General features: G+C 43.0%; 1 protein-coding gene across 5 annotated transcripts in view; it reads left to right on the forward strand.

Moving 5' to 3' along the window:
- SLC36A1 (solute carrier family 36 member 1) overlaps positions 1 to 27,725 on the forward strand; it is a 106,493-nt gene that overhangs the window by 19,533 nt on the left and 59,235 nt on the right. For 4 of the 5 annotated variants that reach the window (XR_011486931.1, XM_070465669.1, XM_070465667.1 and 1 more), the window contains 8 exons: positions 5,772 to 5,919; positions 12,371 to 12,461; positions 13,517 to 13,605; positions 14,304 to 14,399; positions 16,620 to 16,704; positions 17,393 to 17,611; positions 22,076 to 22,174; positions 25,554 to 25,720. Coding sequence is in view for 4 of the 5 variants with exons in the window: in XM_070465669.1 (XP_070321770.1) it covers positions 5,772 to 5,919; positions 12,371 to 12,461; positions 13,517 to 13,605; positions 14,304 to 14,399; positions 16,620 to 16,704; positions 17,393 to 17,611; positions 22,076 to 22,174; positions 25,554 to 25,720 (994 nt within the window). In the remaining variant the exon portion in view is untranslated. The remainder of the gene's footprint in view (positions 1 to 5,771; positions 5,920 to 12,370; positions 12,462 to 13,516; positions 13,606 to 14,303; positions 14,400 to 16,619; positions 16,705 to 17,392; positions 17,612 to 22,075; positions 22,175 to 25,553; positions 25,721 to 27,725) is intronic. The other variant, XM_070465670.1, reaches the window with a different exon arrangement.

Consider the following 27,725-nt stretch of genomic DNA (forward strand, 5'->3'; position numbering starts at 1 on the left):
AGCTTTGTATTAAGTTATGCAATTGGAAAGTCCTCCAGCTTTTTTTCTTTTTTCCAGATTTGTTTTGGCTGTTTTGGACCTTTTGAATTTCCATATGGATTTTAGAATTGGCTTATCAATTTTTGCAAAAAGGGAGCTGGGATTTTGATAGGGATTCAACTGAATCTCTACATCAGTTTAGGGAGTATTGCCGTCTCAATAGTGTTAAATCTTCTAGTTCATGAATATTGGGATGTTCTCTCATGTACCTGGGTCTTCTTTAATTTCTCTCAACAGTGTTTTATAGTTTTCATGTACAAGTTTACACCTACTTGGCTAAATTTCTTCCTAAATATTTGATTCTTTTTGTTGCTGTTGTAAATGGAACTGTTTTCTCAAGTTTGTTTTCACATTGTTCACTGAAAGTGTATAGGAATACAACTGATTTTTGTATATGGATCTTATATCCTGAAACTTTGCTGAATTTATTAGTTTTAATAGTTTTTAGTGGATAATATTTTTATGTGTTTACGAGTCACCCTTAGGAGTGTTGTTTGGCTTTTGGTAATGAAGCGAACTGACAGTTGTCGTGCCTTTCCTGCCCTCTTCTCTTTCCCCCTCCTTGACTTTCCTGTGTGCCCCAAAAGAGACCTACAAACTCATATAAATGGATTCTCCTTGTTGAAAGTCATCCTGTGTATTATACTGAAATTTGGAATAGAATTTAATCAGTAAATTAAATTTGACCAATCAGCTGTGCAGCATGTGGAATCTTAGCCCCCTGACTAGGGATTGAACCGGCACTGCCTACACTGGAAATTCAAGGAGTCCTAACCACTGGACCACCAGTAAAATCCCATCACTAAACTCTTAAATAGCTATCTTAAGAACATTTTAGATTTTCAAAAGTGAGTTCAAAAGTGAGTTAAGTATTTTCAAAACTATGAGTCTGATAGGTGGGGGAAAAAGTGCTCTTAAAGTCTTGATTATCAGTTGTCTATTTTTGGAAATTAAAGAAATGTAAAATAAAATAAATACAAGGAGCCACTCATTCATCAGAAATATCAGAAATAAAAATGATACTGTCCATGAATTCCCTGGTTGTCCAGTGGTTAAGACTCAGCACTTTCACTATGAGGGCCCGGGTTCAGCCCCTGGTTGGGGAACTAAGATCCCACAAGCCATGTAGTATGGCCAAAAAAAAAAAGAAATAAAGTCCAACATTGGCAGGGTTATGAAGAGATAGGCATGTCCATATATTGCTAGTGACACTTTAGGTTAGTTCAATCATTTGTGAAGTAAAACCATTTAAAAAACCTATTCACCTAACTCTACTCCAAAGATATGACTTGAAAATTAAAAATTATGTGTGGGAATTTTTTGGCTATGATATAAGATAGTCATTAAAAGAAGCAGAAGCTCAAAATTTAAGTGGGAGCTAGTGAAGCAAATTACTTTATTAATATAGTGATGGACCATTGTGTTACAACTAAACATCATTTGTATGTATACTGCATTGATTTAAGGAAGAGTAGATATGAAATAAGTGAGAAAAGACCTTAAAATAGCAATTATTGATTAGTTAAAAATAATTTTTCTATAAGGAAAAAGAAGAGCATTTATCAAGGTTGTTTAAAGAGTTGATGTTTCAATTCAATTTTGGTTCGAATGTACACTTGAATATTTATATATATATTTGTCACCCAGCATGCAGACTTTTCTTACTTAGTACTCTCTTGAATCTAAATATTTTATGGAGATTTTTTACTTTGTGTTGATGGACCACACATGTTGTATAAACTCAGTTTATTGTCCTCAAGAACCTGAAGAACAAGCTTGTTTTGAACTCTTAAATATTACATCCCTCATTTGGACAGTTAACAAGGTCTATTAAAACTCCCACAGGGCAGGAATTGGCAATTATAGCAGTAGATGGTGGAAACCAGATTTCATCACAGAGAGCTTGGGGCAGGGTGGCCAAGAGGACTAGCAGTAAGTGGGGACAGCTAGAGAAAAGACGCAGAGGCTTTGGTTGCCAGAAGAGCCCTAGAAGGAAGTAACCGCCAGAGAGTGATCACACGCACTCTCTACAGGTTTCATTTCCTGCCTAGCAGTTCTGAGAAGGGCTTCTGCTTGGAACTTTCCAAGAATAAGATACACTATCTCCTAGAATGATCCAGTGATCCTTGTGGACAACTCCTGTTTTGTTTTGTTTTTTTTCCTTTTTGGCTGTCATGCAGCATGCAGGATCTTCGTTCCCCGACCAGGGATCGAACCCGGTACCCCTGCAGTGGAAGCATGGAGTCTTAACCCCTAAATCAAGGACTCCGGGAAGTTCCTGGATACTGCCTTTCATATGTATACACACACACACACACACACATGCACATACACACACACACATATATATCCTTTTAATATCTTTATTTATATATTTGGCTGCACCAGGTCTTAGGTGCGGCACATGGGATCTTTAGTTGTGGCATCTGGGATCTAGTTACCCAACCAGGGATCAAACCTGGGCCCCCAGAATCGGAAGATCCAGTCTTAGTCACTAGACCACCAGGGAAGTCCTGTGGATAACTCCTTTGAGAGTTGGCTTCCTTATGCCAAAGACCTGTCTCCCTTTACTTTCCACCTAGTGATCCTGTTTCTGAGTAATCTTTGAGGCTCCAAAAGATGAATCTGATCCCTAGAACAGCTTTGAAAGACAATTTTTGTACTTCCTGAGTTTCCAGTTCTCCAGGTTGAACCTTCTCAGGACTTGCAACCATTCTTCATTTAGCTGCTTTCCTTCCCCCTAGTGATCTTGGTGCTGACTCCTGGCTATACCGCAGTTGATCATTATCCCCTTTATAGTGTGCTGCCTGGAACAGAGTACAAGGTATGGCAAAAAAAAAAGAACAGTCTGTCATCTCCCTGGGGTTCTTTCTTGTAGTGAAACCAAGAATTGCATTAGCAGAATTGGCATCTATTGTGTTATCATTGATTTCTGTGGAGCTTATCATCAACTAAAACCTGTAAGTAGCATTATTCTCTTTTTTCAGCATGCACAGTTGCCAAGCCACATCTTCCACATCCTGCAGTTGTTCACTGGACTTTTGATCTATAGATTTCAGCTTCTTTCTGAGCAGTTTTCTTAGTGATAATCTGCTGTGGGTCACTTCAGTTTTTACAGTGACATGAGGAGGCTTCTTAACAGTGTTTGAAATAAATTGAGTGTCTGTACCAAGAGTGGTTTCTTGGTTGATGGGGAGGGATTGGGGAACTTGTCAGTGCCTGTTTTCTGTTCCTCTCCCTTGGTAACACGCAGGGTTCACCTGGAAGGCTTCTGTTCCTCAGATTCCTTGGGTATGTTGGAAGAGACTCAAAAGTAGCCGTTGTTTGCATAAAGAATTACATTGATTCCTGGAAGAGGTACTGAGAGATAGGTTAGTATACCGTACCCCCCACACCCAAATTTTTAGCATTTGGAACTAAGACCTGAGGCAAATAAGAACTGCTTCTTATTGATTCACTGAGCAAACTAGTGATAAGAGGCAACTTTAGCATCCAGGTCTTCGGACATGCTTTCCTAGTGGTTCAGATGGTAAAGAATCTGCCTGAAATGCAGGAGACCCTAGGTTTGATTCCTGGATTGGGAAGGTTCCCTGAAGAAGGGAATAGCTACCCACTCCAGTATTCTTGCTTGGGAAATCCCTTGGACAGAGGAGCCTGAACAGGCTGCAGTCCATGGGATCGTAAGAGTCAGACACAACTGAGTGACTAACGCTTCCACTTTTCACACTTCTGGCATGCATAGATACTAACCTTAAAAAAAATTATTTACTTATTTGGCATGCTGGATCTTAGTTGTAGCACTCAGGATCTTTAGTTGTGGCATGTGGCATCTGGTTCCCTGATCAGGGATTGAACCTGGGCTCCTTGCAACGAGAGCATGGGGTCTTAGCCACTGAACCATCAGGTATGTCCTGCATAGAAACTCACTTAATCGATTTTACCTGAGTAGCAGCTTTCAACTGTTCACATTAAGATACTTTATAGATTTCCTCCCACCCCACCCTTCTTATGAGTTTAGTTTCTCAAGAGCTTAGATGCTTCCTTGAATTCTTCCACCATGTGAGTAAATGATGCCCTCTTAGATGCTTAGCAAGGTCAGCTCTGGTGGTGAAGTGAGGCAGGATCCTCTCTGGGACTTCCAAGTCCTTTGCTGGCTTTCTGCCAAGCACTTTCTTCATGAGGTTATGTGATTGGTGGGAGAAAATGAGATCACCCTGGATCACTCAGGTGCCAGGTGGGGTCTGAAGAATCCCCAGGGGCTGGACTTCTGGGAGCACTTGACACAGAGCTGTCTAGTCTCTGGCAGCTAATGTTATGTGTCAGGTGGGACAGCACATTGTGATGGCCCTCAGAGGTCCTGTCTCCTCCTGGGCATCTGAGGCAGCATATGAGACTCAGGATAGAGGAAAGCACTTTGTAGGCAGGTGGTCATACCAGTCTGCCAAGTGTCAGAAGGATTTTTATTTGTAATTTTTAGTGTTCATGAACTGTTTTTTTTCTTTACTCGATTGCAGATTCCTGGAGGAAGTTGAGTCTCTTTCATTATGATATTCCATCACTGCAACTGACAGTGTATTCAGTGATGTTTCCAGATTCAGGTGGAGTGTCAGGATATATATTTACTGCTTGGCTGCTACCTGGCTGTAGCAGAGCAGGTCCCTTCAGCTTTTGCAGGGGTTGATGCTTTATCTGTAAAATGAGCAGTTTGGAGTGACCTCCAACGGCTCTTTTAGCAACAGACCCTCATATTCTGGGAGCTTACACAGCTATTGGAATGTATACTTGTAGTGTATCTTAGTGAAGTCCTTGTTGTTCTCTTTTCTGCTGCTTAATTACTAAAACAGTCCACCCAGGGGATACCATCCTCTCTGTCCTTCCTCTGCATGTAATAGGAAGGTTTTCTTCTTCCACTATCTTTAAAAAATTGGCAGATCTGTTAAAATAAAAAGGAAGACGGGTGGAAGGGAGATGTTGCAACAAGGGCCAGTGGCGGGTACCTCTCATGCTCCTAGTCTTCCTCCCAGTTGCTTTTAGCTCCATTTCTCAATATTCATGATGGTTGCAAGAAAAGAGTCCTAGGATGAGGGAGTGAGTATACATCAAAGAGTATAGAACATACCAGAGGTCCTGGCAGAGAGAAAGGGAACATCTTTTGTAACTTTGGGACCTGGTGGAGAGTTTGAGTAGATTCAGATGATCTGGACGGGATTTCTGGACTGCAGAAGGTTCTTAACTGTACTGAATGTATAGGAAAAATAGAATACAACTTAGGAATATTTAGATTCCTGCCCTTAAAGAGCTTGCTTCTGGGGAAGATGGATGTAGATAAAAAGTCACTGTTGTTCGGGGTCCAAGAAATTAGCTCTGTGGAAGGGGTTGTTAATCCCAACCTAAGGAATAGGAAGGACTACCAAGAGGTGCCTGTCTGCATCTCCTCCCACCCCTCCCAAGCAGTGCCTCACCTTTGTTCTGTCCTGGTGTGCTGGCAAATTTAGAAACTTGTGAATGTGGCACCGTCGGTTGGGAGGCAGAAGTCGAGTGAGCTCAGCCTGCCCGTGTGCACTTTGTACCTTTTTCATTTCGGTCGGTATCAGGCATTCTCACATACGTAATCCATAGTGCAGCTGTCACTGACTCTGTGACAATGGCTGCTTCTGCCCTAGAGCCGACCCCAGGCTCGGACTTAAAGGCACGAGCCGCTGGAGGTCTGAATGCCACCCCTGTCCCTCCAGTTACCATGTCCACGCAGAGACTTCGGGATGAGGACTACCGCGACTACAGCTCCACCGACGCGAGCCCGGAGGAGAGCCCGTCTGAAGGCCTGAACAACTTCTCTTCCTCAGGGTCCTACATGCGGTTTGGGGAAAGCAACAGCACAACGTAAGTAGCTGTTCTGTCTGCCCGAGGGGTGGGAATCGTATTCCCACTTTCTGTGTTAGTAATGTAATCTCCCTTTGAGTTATTTTTGCCCCCTGATTTTATCAGTTCCCTACTTTACAGATGAGAGTAACACGTAAAGAGATGAAGTGAGTGATGGTGCTGAGATCTGAGCTCTTTGTCCGTTAATCTCTACTCTGTTTCTTATTCTTTGTTCATTTCACCCGCGTTGGTCGCAGAAGGCTGGTGCTAAGTAACAGCCTGAACATAAGAAAAACTTCTAGAGAGAACATTCTCTTAATTTAGAACCTTGGGTCATCTGTGCTAGAAGCTTCAATAACTCCCAGTCCAGTACAGACAGTCCTTTGCAAAGTCTCCCCCATACTTCTGTCCCCATCACCAAACAGCCAGGGCATTTGACAGAATAAATAGAAAGAGGGAAGAATAACTTCTCCTGCACTATGCCCTCCTCCAGGAGATCTTCCCTACCCAGGAATTGAACCCAGGTCTCTCGCATTGCAGGTGGATGCTTTATTCTCTGAGCCACCAGGGAAGCCCAAGTATATGGGAGTGGGAAGTCTGGGATCTTCCCGACCTAGGAATTGAAGTGGGGCCTCCTGCATTGCAGGCAGATTCTTTACCACTTGAGCTACCAGGGAGGTCCTGAAAGATTCAAGGCGTTGGTAAAGAAGAGGAAACTTCCCTGGTACTCCAGTGGGTAGGACTTTGCCTTCCAATGCAGGAGATGTGCTTTCGGTCCCTGGTCAGGGAACTGAGCTCCCTCGGGCCTCACTGCCAAAATCCCAAAACATAAAACAGAAGCAATATTGTAACAAATTCAATAAAGACTTAAAAAAAAATGATCCTCATCAAAATAAATAAATAAAGTCTTTAAAAAGAAAAAGAAGAGGTGATTTGCTTTGTATGCCCTTAGGAGGGCTTACGCCTTATCTCTGGAAACTGAATCCCAAGTCTCATCTGGGTTAGTTTGGCCCTCTGTGGGCCTCAGTTTTTCCAAATATAAGATTGAGGACCCCTGTGTGAAGCTATGCTGATTCACTCTTCAAATGAGAAGATTCAGAAGAGAGTTTTCTACTCCACTGAGTTGTCTGGTTCAGTCTTGAAGTCAGCAGAGCCCTAACATTTTCTCTGGACCGCAGCACCCCATCTTCTGCAGCACTTCTGTTTATTTCTCAAGCTTTGCCATCATCCTCTGTGTGTTCTCTTGGGGGTTGGGTGTGACTCACTGAGGGATCCATTATGTCCTTGACTCACACTGTCCCCTGTGACTGTCCAAGGAGACCATGGGAGCTTCTCTTGGAGCTCATTACTGGTAAAGCCCCCCAGCTGCAGTCTTTCCTGGTGCACGGCATTTTCTCTAGTGAACTCCAAACTAGAGGAGACGGTCTGCCCACATTATAAGCCCTTCTCCACCTCTCGCTGTTTTCTGCTCATTAAGGTTCCATCTCCATAGGATGGAACCTTTCTTTCTCCTGTGGCATGCTACTGTAGATTCCCCCATATGCTTGCAGTGTTAGTTGATGGAAAAGATTGCTTAGGCCCCAACCAGCAGCAGTGAAAACTATCTTTCCTCTCTCTTCCCTAACTTTACCTACCTCCATGACTTCCCCCATGTGGAAGGAGTGTCAAATGCAGCCATGTGATGGCTTCTCTTCAGAAGTCACTCTGGTTACTGTAAAACACTTCTAAGCTTCTCTAGTTTTCTTTCCAGTTTTTGCTCCTTGTTCTTAGACATCAGCTTGTCTATGCAGTGCTTGCCATATGGGCTCTAGATTTTCATTTTTAGAGGGACTCCTCTGAAGTTCACAGCCCATCATCTAGCAACATCAGGATGGTAGCTCATAGGTTTTGTCATACTGAAGACAATGCATGGCTTTTACTATTCTAAATCTCTTTTTTTTTTTCCACATTGGGTTGTGACTAATAGTCAACGCCAAATTATCTCCCATTGTTTGCTGGAGATTGACCGATTGGAATGTTTAATCAATGTTCTCTTGGCCTTGCTTGGGGATGTACTTTTTCTGAGGGCCCATCCTGCCCTGGTATTGTGAAACAAGGTAGGTGACCCAGGAAAGCCCCTCTGTATCACTCTGTAAGTGATAGCAGGTGTCACAAGCCCTTCACAAGTGGTGCAGGGAAAAGTACTCTTTTGGGACTTAGAGGATTGGTTGAGTACTTGCCTGGGGCCTGGATCCCCAGAAGCGTTACATGTAGAAATGTGCCAAGTATGATTAAGTGTAAGCTGATTTGGGACCTAGTTAGCTTTATAGGTGAGAAGTGTTAGGGACAAGTTTTTGAGCTGGGTTCCTGTTTCCTAGGGACTTACTCCACTGTGTTATCTAATTTGCTAAGGAACAAAGTATGTGGAAAAAATACATGGAACAAAGTACAAGAAGCAAAGTATATGCATGCACACCAGGCTCTTCTAGGGGATTAGGACTCAGTAAGAATCCCCAATCAGGGATGCAGATAGGAGCCCCAGGTGCTTCCATGATAATGTGTTTGGTGAGGTTATTTCCTAATCCTTCAAGTTATCAAGCTGTTGACTGCTTTGATGATGGCCCCAGATTTTACTCTTTTGGGCAAAGTTTTCCTGTTGCCCTATTGAGCTACATTATACTGCTCTCGACCGAGCTTTGATACTTTTTCCCCCAGGCTGGCAGGCTGAGAAACTAGTTGACTGAAACCAGTCTTCAGTAGGTTATCTGGAGTTGCCATTTGCAAAGTATGGTCTTCAGACCCTTTGGGTGTCCCAGGACCATTTTAAGAAGCCCACGAAGTGAAAACTGTTTTCATAATAATACTGGATGTGATTTGTCTTTTCACTGTGTTGACATTTGCACTGATGGTTCAGAAGCAACGATGGGTAAAATTGCTGGTGCCTTAGCATGCATCAAGGAGGTAACACCAAATTGTGCTCATCATCATTGTATTTTTCACTTAAGCATGTCCTTGATGAAGCAGTCATATCATTAATTTTATTAAATCTTGACCCTTTAGTCCAGAATATTTTGTTAATATTCTGTGTGACAAAATGAAAAGTGCACATGAAATACTTCTACTGAACGACTAGGAAACTGTAGGTTGTTCAGATCTGAGTACTTGGCAGATATTTTCTTGAAAATGAAAGTAATGAGACTATCACCTCAGGAAAAACTATCAGGGGACTTCCCTGGTGGTCCAGTGGTTAAAAAGTCACCTTTCAGTGCAGGGGACGCGAGTTCAATCCCTGGCTGGGGAACTATGATCCCACATGCCGCAGGTGCAACTAAGCCAGCATGCAGCAACTAGAGAAAGCTGTCCAGCCACAGTGAAGATCCAGCAAAGCCAAAAAAAAAACAGTACTGTTTGTTGCCAACAGTGAAATTTGAACTTTTGAGCAAAATCAGAAAAAATAAACTCATATCCAGCACTGTGACCTTGACAGCTTCCCTTTACCTAAAGACTTGTCTAATGAGATTAGGGCTGATACTAATAAATGTGATTTTTTTTAATGTCGTATAATGAAATGTGCCAGCATTTGAAAGATCCATATAGCTCTGGGAACCAGTATCTCCCATATGGCCAAAGTATGATGTTGGGAAATTGTGTGGGTAAAAGATCTATCAAGGAGCAAGATTGCCAGTGTATTTTCACATAGCAGAGTATGAAAAGGTCAGATTCCACATTACAGCTAACTCCTAAGAAACTATGTGTGTTGAGCTTTGATGTAGTATCAAATAAAAAATACCACAGTTGCCTGAACAGGCTATTAAGATACATTCTAGCTACATATCTGTGTGAGGGCAGATTTTCTTCGGGGACTTCCATCAAAGCAATGTATCACAGGAGGTTGAATGCAGAAGATAATCCAGCTATCAAACAAGACATTGAAGAGATTTGCAAAAAAAGTAAGATAGTGCGCTTCTCACATTTTATTTTTTTGGAAAATAGAGTTATTTTTTGTTAAAAATTGGTTATTTTTATTAACATGTAATAAGTTTATTGCTATTTTAAATTAATACATATTTTTAAGTTTCTTGGTTTAATTTATAATATATATATTATATGTATATGTATACATGTATATGTATATATATATTATATATATATATATATATAATTAGATATAATCCATATAAGCAAAAACTATGTGGGATCCTCAATAATTTATAAGTGCATAAAAGGGTCCTAAGGTCAAAAAAGTATAAGAACTGCAATTTGCTAGGCTTATTTTTCCCTCTTACCCCCATAGTTAAGATTCTCTAGTCCATGGAATTGATACTGTGATACCTCATATGGTTTTGGGTAATCCCAGCTCGTGGCCATTGGTGAAAAGCTTAATTTTGGAAGTCTTTTTGGTACAGTGGATAGGAATCCCCCTGACTGCATGATATATGGGTTTGATTCCCTGGTCCAGGAAGATCCCACGTGCCTTGGGACATCTAAGCCCACGTACCACAGCTGCTGAAGCCCGCGCGCATAGAGCCAGTGCTCCACTGTGAGAGAAGCCACCTCAATGTAAAGCCTGTGCACCACAATGAAGAGTAGCCCCTCTCTCCACAACTAGAGAAAGCCCGAGCACATCAACAGAGACCCAGCACCACCAAAAATAAATATATTAATTATTTTAACAGAGAATAATTTTGGTCAATTGCTTAAGCCCTGCTGTTTCAGAGTTGAAGTATGCTGTTCTGGTCCAGTCCTCTCATATGAGATGATAGGCCCAGAGGAGGGAAGGGAATTTTCATAATGAATTAATGGCAGAATCAGGGCTGGAGGGATCTGATCTCCTATGAAACCCAGCCCAGAGGTGTTTTGGGGACGCCTCTGGTAGGCAGGTAGTTTCGGTGAAGTGCTTACCTTTGCCCTTAAGTGGATTAAACATTTGCCAAGATAGAAATTTGACTGGTCCGTCATTCTGCCCATAATCTCCTGGTCACTGGCCCCTGATAATGGAAGAGTCACCCCTGGACCCTTGCCGTCTCTGTTTAGTCCAGGAGAGCACTCGCCTCTTCTCATTCAGACTTGAAGCAGTTTTTTTGATCTTGCATGAGAAACTTGGGGACAGTAGGAAGGTCAAGAGATTTTCTTTTTAGAGGTAGAGGGAGAAAGGTTACCGAGAGTAAAATTCCTTTCCAGAGAGTGTAGACGGATCTTATTTATTATGGTTCTTACACGTTAATGGGCTTCCCCAGTGGCTCAATGGAAAAGAATTCGCCTGTAATACAGGAGACCCTGGTTTGATCCCTGGGTAGGGAAGATCCCTTGGAGAAGGAAATAGCAACCCACTCCAGTGTTCTTGCCTAGGAAATCCCATGGACGGCGGAGCCTGGAGGGCTACAGTCCATGGGGTCACAAGGGTCAGACACGACTTAGTGACTAAACCACCACCACAAGTTAACACATGATTTGCTTTCAGTTTCTACTAAATTGCAGTTTGGAAGACATATGTGGAAGCGTTGTTTAGGAGGTATTTAGGTTATATGTGGAGAGGAATTTCCAGACAGTGCCAGGGACCAAATCTTGAGGATGTCTGGGGCAAAGTGGTATCATGTTTGATCTTTTTCACATGTCTGCCTTACTTTCCTGCAGACTTAATTAGTTTCTAGAGACTAAAGTTCACATCTGATCCATGCAATTTCCACCATTGCATTAACACAATGTTTTACACATTATAGATGGTGTTTGTTAAGTGGAAAAATAATGACACATGAGAGGCTTTCCAATTGCAGCTTGAGAGGGTCAGTCTATAACAGCCAAGGGGAAACACTGTTCTCAAGGCAGAAAGATAAACTAGGTGACTGTCTGAAGAGGGCTTCTCCAATCTTAGGACTCTATGGCATTTAACTTTTTTTTTTTTTAATACACAATACACCAGGGACTGTGGGACCATATGACTTTTACTCTGTTCACATTACATAAAACTTTCTGATAGGGATGTGGGGCTTCTATTTTGTTATTTCCCCTGTTCTTTACTCACACCAGTGTGTCTGTCCTTCACAGTTATGCTTGGAATCCTCTGTTGCAATTCTGGATCTGAGTCTTTATAGTGGAAAGTTCAGGGTGAAAACCAATACACCGGGAGCGACACCATACTGTCCCTCTGGTCTAATCTCTAAGCACAGTGAACTCAGAGATGCCTCGGGGAATGGACATAGCCCAGTGACCAGAAGAGTGGGCTCGGGGGCTAGACAGCCTAAGTTTGAATCCAGACTCACACTCAGATGTGTGACCTTGAAAAAGTTGCTTCATCCTATGTAAAATGAAGTTAATACCTATCTCATAGTGTTGTTCTGGGCTTCCCTGGTGGCTCACTGGTAAAGAATATGCCCGCCATGCTGGGAATTGAATGAGATGCTTCGTGAAGGTACTTAGCTCAATGGTAAGTACTCAATAAATGTTACATCTTATTATTGTTAACCTGCCCTTGTCTGCCTTATTCCCACTTCAGATGGTTCCAGACCCTGATCCACCTGCTAAAAAGCAACATTGGCACAGGACTCCTGGGGCTACCTCTGGCGGTGAAAAATGCAGGCATCTTGGTAAGGGTCTGCGTCGGTGCAGGGAAGCATTGTGACAAATTTTAGGAGATGGTGTGTGTGTGTGTGTGTGTGTGTGTGTGTGTGTTTAATTTACTTCATGTAAAACATTTTGAAATGAGAAGCTTTTCTTTTCCAAATGCAGTTGAGAAAAAGCAGGGTTCAGGTTTATTCATCTAAAAGTATGTATTGAGGATCTGCTGTGTGCCGGGCACTCTTCTAGATTCTTAAGACTATGATTAGTGAGTGAAATACACAAAGATTCCTGCCCTCATGGAGGCTACTTGAGGTAAGGAGGAGGTCCTGGCCGTTTCCATCAATAATATTAACTAAAGAATAACAGAATTCTCTCCATTTTTCAGTCTTTCCATGCCCTGCCCTTAGGCGGACAACTCTGAAAATCTAATTTTTTTTCTTTCTTGATTCTTCCCCTGATAGACTGCCTGTCCAAAGCCATTCTGCTTTCTTTTAAAGTTGGAGGTGGGGGATTCCACTGGTTAAGACTCAGTGCTTCCACTGCAGAGGGCACTGGTTCAAACCCTGACTGGGGAGCTAAGATCCCACATGACTCGCAGCCAGGAAAAAAAAAAAAACTGAACTGAATAACAATGAAAATACAGCATATCAACTTAAAAAAATTATATGGGAAAAGTAAAAATAAAGTTAGAGGTAGCTCAGAGGCTGGACTTGTCCTCAGCTAAAGACTGGCCTGTGCCATTACTCTAGACAGAACTCGCCCCCTCCCACCAGCCCTTAGCCTGTCTCTTCTTCCCCAACAGTCCCAGGAGGCCTTCTGTTCTGCTGAGTAGGCAGCAGTTTCAAAACAGCCTAATCTATGTCATTCTCCTCCGGGAGATTAATTCTCTAGAAGGCCTACCGAGGTTCAGAGGGTACCCTTCCTGCTCAACTAATCTCTGTGAACACATTTGTTTCTTGAATGCCCTGCTGGAAGTTCTGTCATTGGAAGGTACCCTAGTTACATTTTGACCATGTGCAAATTCCAGTTCTAACTCTGCTTGCCTGTCTCTCCCTCCCTGGTCCGCAATGCCTGTCCACAGATGGGTCCCCTCAGCCTGTTGGTGATTGGCCTCGTGGCTGTGCACTGCATGCGTATCCTGGTGAAGTGTGCTCACCACTTCTGCTACAGGTAAGAGTGTTCCACGCACCTCTCGAGTGACAGCCTGTCCTTCCAGGTTCCGTTACCAGCGCCGGAAGCGAGCACTCAACACACATCACTCTCGGCTCTCTGTGCCAGCTGAGGCTGGCTGCTGGTTAACGGCCTTTCTCTGGAAGTTTCTCTGCCCTTTTTTAGCTTGTTGTCATCTGTCACATGGGCTTCCTGGGTGGCTCAGTGGTAAAGAATCCACCTGCCACTGGAGTAGGCACAGAAGACGTGGGTTCGATCCCTGGGTCGGGAAGATCCCCTGAAGGAGGGCATGGCAACCCATTCCAGTGTTCTTGCCTGGAAAATACCGTGGGCAGAGGAGCCTGGCGGGCTTCAGTCCATGGGGTCCCAAAGGGTCGGATATGACTGCGTGACTGAGCACACACATACGCCATCTGTCACACTAACCTATAACTAGTGTACAGAGACCATATGTAGTTTTACGTGCTTTGTAATATGTACCCCATTGAAAAGATTTTACCAGATGATTGCTTAATGATAAGGAAGTAACTGTCCCATTGACTTCAGACTTATGCTCCTCAAAAGCATCAGACTGAGGACTTGGTGGTGTGCCTGGGGTGGCAGATGGGGAGCCCACCCAGGTCTCCATGAGCTGTTTGTCCTGTCATTGTCATTGTCTGACCCCACACTGCGCCCTCCCCTCCCTTGCTTGCTCCCAGACTGAACAAGCCCTTTGTGGACTATGGGGATACGGTGATGTACGGCCTGGAAGCCAGCCCCGTCTCTTGGCTCCGGAACCACGCGCACTGGGGAAGGTAATGGGTTTCTTTCTTCTTTGCTGCTGTGGCTGCCCAGTGTGGGGGTCTTCAGATAGGGTGGTGAGGGGTTGAAGACCGTGTAGCTAGTGGGAAGAACATTGCTTGGGCTCAGCTCTGCCAGTGGTCATTTGTGTGACCTTGAGCTGTGTGACCACTCCTCTCCCTGGGCCTCAGTTTTCTCACTGGTAAGACAGGAGGGCACTGGCCTGAAAAGTAGCTAAGGGCTCTTCCAGCTTTGACAGCCTGTGACCAGTGATGGTATTGTATCCCCTCTTTTGGTCAACAGACATTTGAACACACTCTTGTAAGTGGTACAAAGCAATTCCAGGTGTAGGGAGGATGGTTTCCCCATATTACATGGTCCTGGCTCTCCAGGAGAAGGAGAAAGATGTGTGGGAGATCTGTTGAGAACAAGAGGTCAGGGTGTACCAGTAGAGAGAGTATCAGGAACTAGCAATGCACTGCAGGGGCCCCGAGGGGGAGGAATCCTAAAGATGCTCTTGTCCACTGTACCAGTGAGAAGCGTGCTTGATAGGTGCTTTCAGGGCTGGGCACTGGGCAGGAGAAGCAGGGCTTCAAGGGGGAGGTGAGGGGAATTAGAGCAAAAGGGTTTGTTAGGGAAAGAGATGTTTCAGGAGCTGACGTGGGAGGTGTTTGGAAATTTCTCCTTCTGATAATTTTTCAGACACCTGGAGAGAGGTAGTCTACTGTTTGTTTCCCATTTGAGGCAATGGTACGTTTTGATGTAGAAAAGTGATAACATCAAGGGCTGGATCCTTTTTTTTTTTTTAATGTTTGTTTATTTGGCTGCATTGGGTCTTAATTGCAGCTCTCAGGATCTTCATTGCAGTGCATGGGTTTAGTTGCCCTGGGACATGTGGGATCTTAGTTCTCTGACCAGGAATCGAACCAGAGTCACCTGCATTGCACAGCAGATTCTTAGCCACTGGACCACCAAGGAAGTTCCTCCCACCTTTTTTTTAAATTGAATCATATTAATGTTCTCCGGAAAAACTCCTTTTTGTGATCATAGGGAGACTTTTACCTTCACACATAGTAAGCGTCCTCCTGTGATGTAGGTTTCTGTAATTCTTTCAGCAAAATAATTTCATGTGCCTGGAGAAGACAAGTTGCCAAGTGACCCCTGTTGGTTGGTTGGTTGTTGACTGAGTCTTTCTTCTCCTCTCTCCTTTCGAAATTTTTCTGCATCTCTGTTTTTTTTTCTCCTCTCTCTCCCAATCCCTCCCCCTCTTTTTCTTTCCTCCCTTCTTCCCTACATCCCTCCCTCCTTTCCTTCCTTCCTTTAATAAAATTAATGTGTGCTCGTGGTAAAAAAAAAAAAAAAGCAGCAACAACTTTTTTTAACAAGATAGAAAAACATAAAGTGAAGAGTAAAAGTAAAGTCACAGTTGCATGAATATTCTCCTGGAATTTTCTGAGTATGTAAAAACATGTACCAAAAAAATGTACAGATTCCTCACATTTTTTACACTAATTATCATACTATGCATTCTGACTGGCAACTCGGTGGGATTCTTTTTTTCCTTAAAGGTCTTTAGACTTTCTGTTTCGGCACACGTAGACTTAACATATTCTTTTTACCTGCTGTGTACTGTTCCATCTAAAATGGCCCATAATTTAAGCTTTTTCCCTTTGATGACCCATTAGGTTGTCACTAGGTGGTGGTGTTGTAACTGTGCTTCAACCACAGGCTGTTTTGATACATCTCTTTCCATGTCCTATGTGAGAGTCAGTTGGTTTTTGATCCAGGTTATAGAAAGAGACTGTGAAGGGGTCCACTTCTTGGGCTGTGATGCTAAGGGCTCCCTGTAGCTTTAGGACAAACATGATGAAATGGGACAGGCGGGCCATAGGGAAGGGGTAGCCAAGGGACTGGGCAGTGGTCCTTAGGTGTGTGCCCCACTCCGGCCAGTCCAGTCTCAGGACTGTCTCGGGTCTACCCGACTGCGTGTAGCATTCCTGGCATGCAGCCAGGAAGGTGTCTCGGAAGCCACACAGATAGCGCCTCCCTCACCTTCTTCCAGGGCTCTAGACCAGTGACACACTTTCCCCTCTTAGCAGGGCACACTCATCCTTGTAACCTGATGGGAAGGGTCTGTGATGACTTGGGAGGAAGCACTCTTCAAACCCCCATCTCTCTGGCTATCTTACTTTCTATCGTTTGATCTTTTATCTTCCTTCCTTCCCCACCCACAGGCGCATTGTGGACTTCTTCCTAATCATCACGCAGCTGGGATTCTGCTGTATCTATTTTGTGTTTCTGGCTGACAATTTTAAACAGGTAGGTCCTTGTGAAAAGAATGGCAAGAGATGAGTGGGCTTTCTGTTTAGGATCCCTCCCAAGCCAATTTTGTTCAGCACGAGAATTGAGATCTTAACACTTTACACAGAACAGGGTCAGCATCGTTTGATTTTATTTAAAGAACTAGGACATCGAGAAACCTCAAGATGTCTTGCTGTCCTCTGGTCTGTATTTTTTATTATTCATTTGTTTATTAGTGGCTGTGATGGGTCTTTGCTGCTGCGCACAGGCTTTCTCTAGTTGCAGCGAGTGGGGGCTGTTCTTTAGTTGTGGCATTTGGGCTTCTCGTTGTGATGGCTTCTCTTGTGGTTCGTGGACTGTAGGGCACAGACTCAGTAGTTGCAGCACATGGGTCTGAGTGCCCCGTGACATGTGGGATCTTCTTGGACCAGGTATCAAACCCATGTCCGCTGTGTTGGCAGGTGAATTATTAACCAGTAGACCACCAAGAAAGTCCTTTCTTGTCTTTAGGTATGATGTGATCAATCCCAGCTCTGACAGTTGGGTTGCTAATGATAATTAGGAAGATCTCTGAAGATGGTTCCATGACCACTGACTTTACGACCTTGTTCACACACTGAGCCTTTAGCCTAGAACCCCTTCTGGTGGGAGGGTCACTGGCCTTTGTCATTGGAGAGGCTGTCTCTGTTTCTCCCCTTCATTCTAGGTGATAGAAACGGCCAATGGGACCACCAGCAACTGCCACAACAACGAGACGGTGATCCTGACACCCACTATGGACTCGAGACTCTACATGCTTGTGTTCCTGCCGTTCGTGGTGCTGCTGGTGTTCGTCAGGAACCTCCGAGCCCTGTCCATCTTCTCCCTGTTGGCCAATATCACCATGGCAGTCAGCCTGGTCATGATCTACCAGTTCACTGTTCAGGTGGGAGCCCAGCCTTCTCACTGTGTCTTATAGATAATCAGAGACACCAAGTGAGGAAGTGAGCAGAAATAGGGGTATTACTTACAAGTGGTGTACTTAGATTAGGGTTTCTTAGCATGGGCACTGGTGACGCTTGGGCCTGATAACTCTTTGTTGCGGGGGCCGTCCTGTGCATCACGGGGTGCTTGGCAGCATCCTGGTCTCTGCCCACAAGTAGCAACTGCTCTCCAGGTTGTGAAAGCCAAAGTGTTTCTAGATGTTGCCCAGCATCTCCAGGGAGGGCAGAATCACCCCCACTGAGACCGCTAGTGTAGACTTTCTCCCCGTTAGATGATTATATATGATCACTGTATAAGATTGGAAAATACAGAAAATATTAATGATTCTTAAATATTAAATTATAAGATTTATGTTTTTATACTAATAATAGAAGAATCATCTTATGATATAGTAAGGAATATTATATTATTATTTTACCACTCCCATTTTGTGTTTATTTGTCAGAATTCTAAATCCGGTGATCATTCCCCCTCACGTGGCCCATGTGGGCAGGTCTGTGGGGTGGTGCAGGAGAGGACATCTGTGTATGGATGGGTAGAAGATCAGGCTGAGCATCTTATTTTTATTTCCATGTTTCCCTTCTATTTTATTTTTTTAACTTTGTATTTTATATTGGAGTATGGTTGATTAACAATGTTGTGTTAGTTTCAGATGTATAGCAAAGTGATTCAGTTATGTATATACATGTGTGTTCTTTTTCAAATTCTTCTCCCACTTAGGTTTTTACATACTATTGAGCAGAGTTCCCTGTGCTATACAGTAGGTTCTTATTGGTTATCCACTTTAAATATAGCATTGTGTACCTGTCAGTCCTAAACTCCCTAACTATCCCTCCCCAACCACCCTTTAAAACAATAACTTTAAAAAAAGATTTTTGTTTGTTTGTTTAGTCGCCAAGTAGTGTCCAACTCTTTGCGACCCGATGGACTGCAGCACTCCAGGCTTCCTTGTCCTTCATCATCTCCTGATATTGAATATAATTCCCCAAACAACTTATCAATACATACTCATTAAAATACAGAGAACACAAGTACCTATGTGAATCTCCTCCACTCTAGGACCCGCTATATGTGTTTTCTAGGTCCTTTGAATGGATTTACATCCTATATTCCTATGTAGAGAACTATATAAAACAAAAATTGGTTTTATGTTTTTTAACATAATATTAAAAATTATTATATATAGTGTTTATCTACCTTAGTTTTTTTCTTTAACAGTTTTTTTCTTTAACTTCTCCTCAGAAAGCTTTCCATGTTGATATATCTGTTTTTACCTCTTATTTAAAAAATTATTAAATAGTATCTCAGAGAATAAATGTGCCATAGTTTTGTAGTTTATTTAACCAGTCCCCAGTCAGTGACCTGTCAATTCATGTATCGCCTTAGTGCTATTTCAGTATTATGATAGTATCCTTATGCTTATCTTTTTCTGGACATGTATAAATACTTCTCCATGTATTTATGTAATATATGCATACAGAGGAGCTGATGGTACACTTGCTGGAGAGTATACATTTTAGAATTTTTTATACTGCCAAGTTGCTTTTTCCAAAAGCCATTTACCAATTTTACAGACTCCCTTCCACAGTTTGTAAGCATCCCATGCTAGCCACACTGGACATATCAATCTTTTTTAATTTGGGGCAGTCTGACAGGTGAACATTACCTCATTTTCACAGTCTGCATAACAGTGACCCAGTTACCCACCGATGAGGTTCCCAGGAAAACAGTGGGTCATAAAATGCAGCGACTTTGTATACTGAGGAAATGACATAATGAATTTAGATAAACACATAGTCAGTGAGCATTCTCTGTGTTTTCCTTCAGGTGGGTGGCAGATACAGACTCTTCTCCTGTAGAATTATTTTCTAAAGCATCAAATAGACAGCTGTCTGTGTTCTATTTTTTTAATGGACTGTAAGGAGGGCCTGTGACATGAATGATCATTTCTAGAGAGTTTCTTCCCCTATCTCTGGCCCATTAAGTTAACACAAGGAAGCATAAATAATGTATGATTTAATTTTATGATTAGAGATCTCAGTCAGTGCTTAGGACATGCTGCAGTGAAATTTTCAAAGACACAGGAAGTGAGGCCAGTTCACGTAGACACCACATTTAATTTCACACCACTGCAGATAGCTGGGCTGTGGTTGTTGTGATTGGAGGACAGGGATGGAAGTACAGGGACCATAGCATCTCAGACCCAGCAGAGAGAAGTGTCTGTCCAGAGGTCTGTCTGTGCCTAGTACAACCTGCGCTTTCAGACGAGGCAGCCCTGCTGAGGCCTGAGAGCGATTCTGAGCCTGCCTCTGGGCTCAGTGGGGAGTAGTGTTGTGACCCAGGAGTGCTCTCTACCGGGGCTGGAGAGGGGAGAATGTGGTCTGGCTGGGTGGCCAGCAGCTTCTTGTTGACGTGGCACATGGCTAAAGCTGTCCCTCTGATTGTCTTTGTCGCTGCTCTTACTGCTGTCCCATCTTGGTATCTTTCCCTCTTTGTCTTGATAAATCCCCCAGTGTCCAAAGTTCTGAATTTTCTCCTAACCTTGAGCATATACGTGACTGGTGCCCTTGCTCCTCAGGCTCACACCATTGGAGGGAGTCGCTTGACTCTTTCTGCCTGAGCAGGTCTCTTCTTCACGTGCATGACAAGTGGTACAGTCATTTATCACTGCATGTCCTTAATTCTTTCTTTCTTTATTTTTTTTTATGGCTGTACCTGGAGGCTCAAGGGGATCAAACCCATTCCCTCAGCAGTGAGAGTGTGGAGTCCTAACCACTGGACTACCACGGATATCCTTAATTCTGAGACATATTTTTTTCACAGTTAATAATGTTCCTAAAATTGGACTACATCTGGCAATCCTTATGTACATTTACCAGCAATTTCTCAAAAAGCTGTTATAGTTACATGATAATGTGGTGTAAATGAGGAGGTAATATGTTGAAAATGACCTAATTTTAATTTGTATGTTTTTTTGCAAATTAAGTTTTTCCATTTAGTTGGTTGGGATATAAGGCAGTAGCCATCATTAAGTATGTGAAATTATAAATTTCTTCTGCTGGTCTCATTCACACTAGTATCCCCAGACCTGTATTTTGAAATTCCCTCTGTGATGTCTCAGCCCAGTGTATGACCCTGGGCAGTTTTCAGAAACTGTAGTTATACTATGACTCAGGGAATTAAAGGACAATCTCACCATCATGTTTCATCAAAAAAAAAAAAAAATTTACTAGTCTCAGCTTCATTCCAGGAACTGCAGTGCCTCTCATAAAGAGATCTAACTGGTTTCTTAGCAGGGGCTCAGAAAAGAAAGCATTTTAAAAATTCTTCATATTTTAAGGAGACTACTATATCAATATAATTGCTTTGAAGTCTTTCAAAGAGAAACCTACTGTAGAGACTAATAGGTCTCTTTTTTGTTCTCTAATATTATTCTGTCACACTGTTAGAACAGGCTCCATATTTATCTAGATACCTCTATAGTTAAATCAGCTTTAAAACATTGTAAAAGGCAGTTTTAAAGACATTTTTAAATCTAAAAGTCCAATTCTGAAAGAATGGCAGCTTTTGTCTCTTGAGTTCTGCTCCTTCAATACCAGCTGTCACTGGGGAATCTTGCCATTGGTCAGCCAGCTAGGTACATTGTACCTGCGTGTTATCAGTTGCCTTGGTTTTTATTTGCCTTCTTTTTAAAATGCTGTTTTTGCTATTTTTCCCCCTTTGTACCAATACTACTGTCGTGTGCCTGTCAATAATATTTTCCAAGTGCTGATCACAGAATTTTAGAAAAAAGAGAGGAAAGTAGAGGTAAAAGGGAAAATTAATCATCTAAAAACCTACCACCTTTTCTTCCAGCTGTATCTGTGTGGAATGTTTATGTAATTGTATCATAGTAAATATATAAATTTTAAAAATATTTTTCTATTATTTCATTAGCAGTTTTTCATGTACTACTTATCCTACTTTGTACTTTTTAAATAGTGCATAATAGTGCAATAGTGTGGTTTAGTTGATGTGCAGTACACTAACAGTACAGATGTTCAGGGACATTTAGGCTTGCTGTTGCTTATCGTTCAAAGGCTTTGCTCAATTTTCTTCACATTTTAATCACCTTTTCCTTGTCAGATTATATTTCTGGGGATGGGATCACCTAGTGAAAGAATGTGATTCTTTTTATATAGTCTCTTAACATTTGCGTTTCCCCAAAGCAAGTAGACTTTTCTTGGCTTGAAGGAAAAATTAGAAAGGCTACACACAACCCCAAATTATCTCTCAGGTGTCATAGTGTCATACTTTTTCCCTTAAGAGAATCTTAGATTTAGGTAAAGTTTGGCATGTCTGATGCTGGGGTTGAAATCATGAATCTCTGTATAGCCTTTGCTCTATTTTATTTCCTCTCTTTCAGAATATCCCGGACCCCAGCCACCTCCCCTTGGTGGCTTCCTGGAAGACCTACCCTCTGTTCTTTGGCACGGCCATTTTTGCGTTTGAAGGCATCGGGATGGTAAGAGATACAGCATGATTCTCTGGTGCCCTCGGTGTCCTTAAGGTCCGTTTTAAGGAATGCTGAGGAAATGCTCCTAGAGATTATCTTTAAGGTTTATTGGCCATTTAATGAACATTTCAGAGACTCCACTCAAGTTTCCTAGCTCCAGTTTTTGTTTCCCTCCAAGCCTCTCTATTGCACTCATCTCCTGTGTGTGCAGTAAGCAGTGGTGGGTGACAATTTGGAATCCAGGGTCTAGAGCTGGACCAATTTGGGGTTAGGCTCACCTCTACCAAAGAGTACCTGTGTGACCTTGTGCAAGGTCTTGCCTTCTCGGATTCTTCATTGTATGCTTCTGAAAAGTGAGCCTAGTGTTAATAGTTTTTAGGATTAAATGAGACATGTCTAAGGTACTTCACATAATCCCTGACATATGGTGAGCATTCAATAATTTTTATTTTCATTAATAATAGTATTGATATTATCATTAAATCAATAAACATATAAGTGAATTCTCTGCCCTGAAACTTTCAGCTGTATTTTCCATGTGTAAACCAATTGTCTTCACTCTTAGCTCATCTCCTCCATCATTGCTGTGATTTCACCAATTTCCCCTAAAGAGAGGAATCTGTCCCTCGGGTATACCTAATTAGATTTTTACTTGTGTTTTTCATAATAAAGATTCAGATTTCTTTTCTGAAGAAAGCTATTAGCCTAGGGTTTAAGAAATGGGAAGACAGTTCTCCTTTCATGGAGTATCTTTTTGTCCCTATTTGATTGCTCTATCACCTTACACACTTTTTTACAATTAATTTTCAATGGAACTTTACAATGTTTGTTAATTTCTGCTAAACAGCAAAATGAATCAGCTGAACATATACACATACCCTCCCATTTGGACTTCCTTCTCATTCAGGTGCACTGTCTAGGTTTCCTTTAAAGTGTATAAGGTGAGCATCCTTATACGCTTTTAAGAAAACCTCAGAGGTGGACATTTTTTGTCACAATTTGAGGAATTGCCTTGGTGGGGTCAATAGAATGTGTTAGTAAGACTCTTAACACCATGGGAGAGACTTTTTGAGTGATCATGTGTATGTGACTGTTCTGAGGTTTTAAACCTTCCCTGCTGCTATCTCTTGGGGCTTCTCATTGCCCAAGAACATCTCACCTTGATTCACAAACATATGGTTTCCCTGCTGCTTAGGCAGAGGCCTGAAGGGGCCCATATTACAGCAGGATAAAGAGCTCCCAAACACTCAGATCTGAAAAGAGGAGGCTGAGTGAATGTGGAAAGATGCCCGGGGACCCTGGGTTCTTAAGGAACATTATGCTGAATTTATCAGCTCTCCCTAACAGCACAGGGCAGAAGTTGTTCATCAGCAGGGGCTCAGATAGAGAGTCATTCTGTTACTGTCATTATCTGTTAATTCAAGATTTGTCTGTGTTTTCTCTTTTTAAAATAGATATATGGCTATTTTGACTCTTAGGCCGGATCTGAGGGTTGTTGGGTGTGACCAGGAAAATCTCTGGGCTCATTGAGCTTTCGCGTGCTCTCTGTGTTTCTGCACCCCTGGTCCAGACTGGCTGGCCTGAAGGAGATGGGCTCCCTGCCCTCTGGCTCCCAAGATTCCCCATAGAAAGAAACCAAAGAAAAGCTTAGAAACTGTTTCTTGTTGGTTTGTGGATCAACTGAAGCTTGAGCCCCTTGATCTGGTGTGGGGGATGCAGAAGGTCGGTTGGAGATGCAGAGCTGTGATGTACCCCGTAGCTATGGGCCAACAACAGGCTCATGGTGTGTGCCGTCTGCTGGTGTGTCTGGCTGAGACATGCTCTGTCTGGTGGCCAGAGGCCCTTGTGGAAAATGGGCATAATGACAAGATCAAAGACAGGGGGAGGGGCCAGTTAGATGTTGCCCTAAGTTGCTTTTCCTGCAACAGCCCAGCCAGGTGCGGTTGATAGCAGATCATGAAGGTTGTCATAATCAAATTTGGTCTTTTCTCTGTTCCCTGTATGAACCATTCTTCATAAAATGCCTTTTGTAATAGTATGGAGGTTCCTCAAAAAACTAAAAGTAGAGTTGCCATATGATCTAATAGTCCCAGTCGTGGGTTATACTTGTCATATATACCCAGACAAAACTATAATTTGAAAAAATACACACACCCCTATGTTCATAGCAGCACTATTCACAATAGCCAAGATATGTAAGCAGTCTAAGTGTCCATCAACTGATGAATGGATAATGAATACACACATACATAAACACACACAGGGATATTATTTAACCATTAAAAAGAATGAAATGCCATTTGCAGCAACATGGATGCAACAAGAAATTATGATACTAGGTGAAGTAAATCAGAAAGATACTTATATATGGGATCTAAAATGAACATATCATGAGACAAAAACAGACTCACAAATAGAACAGACTTGTGGTTACCGGGGGTGGAGTAGGTGGGGAGTGGGGGAAATGGGGAGTTTGGAATTAGCAAATGCAAATTATTATGTACAGGATGGATAAACAACAAGGTCCTACTGTATAGCACAGGGAAATATATCCTGTGATAAACCATAATAGAAAAGAATGTGAAAAGGAATATGTTAAAGAAAATCCTCTGCTGTGAGGGAGGAGGCTGCAGGGTCAGTGGTTTGAAATAGGAGTCTGAAAACTGGGTTTTGTTATACATCTCCACAAACCTCAGCCTCCAGGATCCTCTATTAAATCATGCCACCCCTAGCACCTCAGTTTCTCTAAGTTGGAGGTTTCACTTGTCACAGCTAGTGCCCACCCCTTTTGAGATTAAGGAAACAGTTTCTGGGAGCTGGAGTGGCAGTTTTCCTTGACCTGCATTTTGCATTCTTGGGACAGGTTAGCAGAGCCATGATCTCCGTCAAGATACAGTTGGCCTGGGCCACCGCTGGGTCTCTTCCTCCTCATGCTGAGTGGGCATGATGCGAGAGGGCCTGTTGGGGGCTGTGCACCTGCATTCAAGGTGCAAAAGGCACTCCCAACCCGCAGGAGGCAGAGAGCCAGCCTGCAACAGGAGTGCTGGCTTCCGGGCCTGCCCACCATACCTCTTGGGACTTCCTGCTTACACAGCAGGCTCCAAAGCTCCTCCAGCTTGGCAAGTGTTGTTATTGTTCAGTTGCTAAGTTGTGTCTAACTCTTTGTGACCCCATCGACTGCAGCATCCCTGTCCTTCACCATCTCCCAGAGTTTGCAAGCATAACATCTGATGAACACCTTAACATTTGTCTGTCTAGTAAAATAAGAATAGATGTGCTTTGGGGAAGTTCTGGGGGAAAAAAGAGAGGTTACATTTTTCTGAGAATATTACTTGATTATTGTTATTGACCATTAATGTTGCTTTCTCGTCTGTCACTGTTCTCCTAGGTTCTGCCCCTTGAAAACAAAATGAAGGATCCTAAGAAATTTTCGCTCATCCTTTATGTAGGAATGACTATCGTCACTGCCCTCTATGTCAGCCTGGGGATTCTGGGTTACCTGCAATTTGGAGCTAACATCCAAGGCAGCATAACTCTCAACCTGCCCAACTGTTGGTATGTAGGGGACGAGGGAATCCTAGGAGCACTGGTTTTTTTCAAAAAATCAATGAGGGTCATAATGTTTATTTTTCCTCCTCCTTATCTCTTAAATCAGCCCACTTCACTTTAGCCCCTTCTTGCCAGTCACCAGACTAGCACCATCCGTCCTTGGCTGCCCATCAAGTCTTTTGACTGGTCTCCCTGCCTGAGTCTGACTCTCTCTTATATCTGTTCTTCTCCTGTTACCTGTGAGAGCCATCTAACCCAGTCCCATCATGCAGTCTCCCTGTTGAGAGGGCACAGAAACGTCCCTTAGTTCTTAACGATGAAGAGAAAACCCTTAGATGCAGTGAGGGCCACTCAGGCTCTAGCTCCACCCCCATCTATCCCCTTCTCAGTGAAGAGGCCTTATACTGGGAGTTACTCTGTTTGAGAAATTCTCTAATGTCTCACCGACTGAAACGTGAAGTCTGGCTCAGTGGCCCTCCTCTCTGCTGCCGCGAGGTCCCCTGAGGATCCTGTCCTAGTTCTTATTCCATTGTGTTGTAGTTGTCTGTTTACCTGTGCTGTGCTCTCCCTACATTGTAAGCTTTATTCATTTTACTCCACCCCCCTGGCACAATGCCTGGCATACAGTCAAAACCAAGTGAAAAATTTTTGAACGCAAAGGGAGGACTAAGTGCTGAGACTGTGAGGCATTTATAAATGAGGAGAGCTTACCAGGAAGCCACTGGAGCCCAGAGGATAGAGGTGATCTACCATGTCCCAGCTCTCTATATCCTTGGACAGGTCACAGCTTCCCACTGCCTCAGTTTCCCCTTTCTGGGAACTAAGACTAGTTATTTCTGTCAGAATGGTCATGCAGATCAAATAACATGCATGAGCTTGGTACTACCGTACTGGCACTGTGGAGAAGTAGGATGGTGCTGAGCTTTATACTTTGGATGAGTCATTCTGATAGAGACAGATGCCTTGTGAATTGATTGATCCACTGACTGATGGTGCCGCTTCTCCCAGGAGATCTGACCCCAGAAGGGTCAAGCGTCCAGTCCACTGACCTCGAACCATTCCAGATACACAAGGAGAGAGGAGGGCAAACTTGCCTGGTCCCCAGCTTCTGCTGTGCCTGTCCCAAGATTGTCACTTGCTCCATGTGAAGGTACAGGTGGAGCCTGTCACCATGGGCTAGGAACCCTTCTGTATCTCACTTTCCCTAAGTCATGATTGCTGTTTTGCAGAGAAACACCAAGACATACTGAAATCCTTCCTGGAAAGGTAAATGTCAGAAGGTGTGTCCTGAGCAGCAATTCTTTTTGGAAGATTAAAATTTCATTGCAGACAGTAGCTGTGAGCAGATGCTGTAAAGCTTGTCGAACGCCCTAGGGGTCAGAATAACCTTTCAGGTCGGCCTGGTTTTAGAGGTCTAATGGGTGAGGCGTTGTACAAGGACAGACTGAGGAAATTGAGAAAAATATTTTTTCAGTAGAATCAGTGTTTAATACTGGTCACCCTGATGAACAGACAAGTGGCAACCCTGAAGTGGGCTGTTTCCTCCCAAAGTCTTTCTCTTCCTCTCTAGTGCCTGCTTTTCAATTTCCAAATATTCATGCCCTTTCAAAAGAGAAGAGTCAAGTAGTAGCTCAGCATAACTGAAGATAAATGGATCAGGAGCAGCAGAAGCAGCCGACATAATCTGAAGCCATAGGCGAGCGTCTGTCTTCTTTCCTCTGGTGTTTCCATCCCAGTTCCCCTAGTCTTTCTGCCTCCCTTCGGGTATGATTTCTCTGGCTGTCCCAGCAGGTGGCTATCCTGAATCTAGACTTCCCAGCACTCCAGAAGGCTTTGGGGCTGCACTGATTTAATTATAGAGCTGCCAGCTGGTTTTTTCCCGAAGGGTTTTTAATTTTGCATTTTTGGAGCAAAAGACCTTTTGTCAATCTCAGTGTCTCCCAGGGTGTTCTCCTGCTTGTAGCATTAGAACATCTTCTAGGTATTACATTCAACCACAGAGAAAGTGCGT

The sequence above is a fragment of the Odocoileus virginianus genome, chromosome 3 (genome assembly GCF_023699985.2).
Source record: "Odocoileus virginianus isolate 20LAN1187 ecotype Illinois chromosome 3, Ovbor_1.2, whole genome shotgun sequence".
Taxonomy (NCBI): Eukaryota; Metazoa; Chordata; class Mammalia; order Artiodactyla; family Cervidae; genus Odocoileus; species Odocoileus virginianus.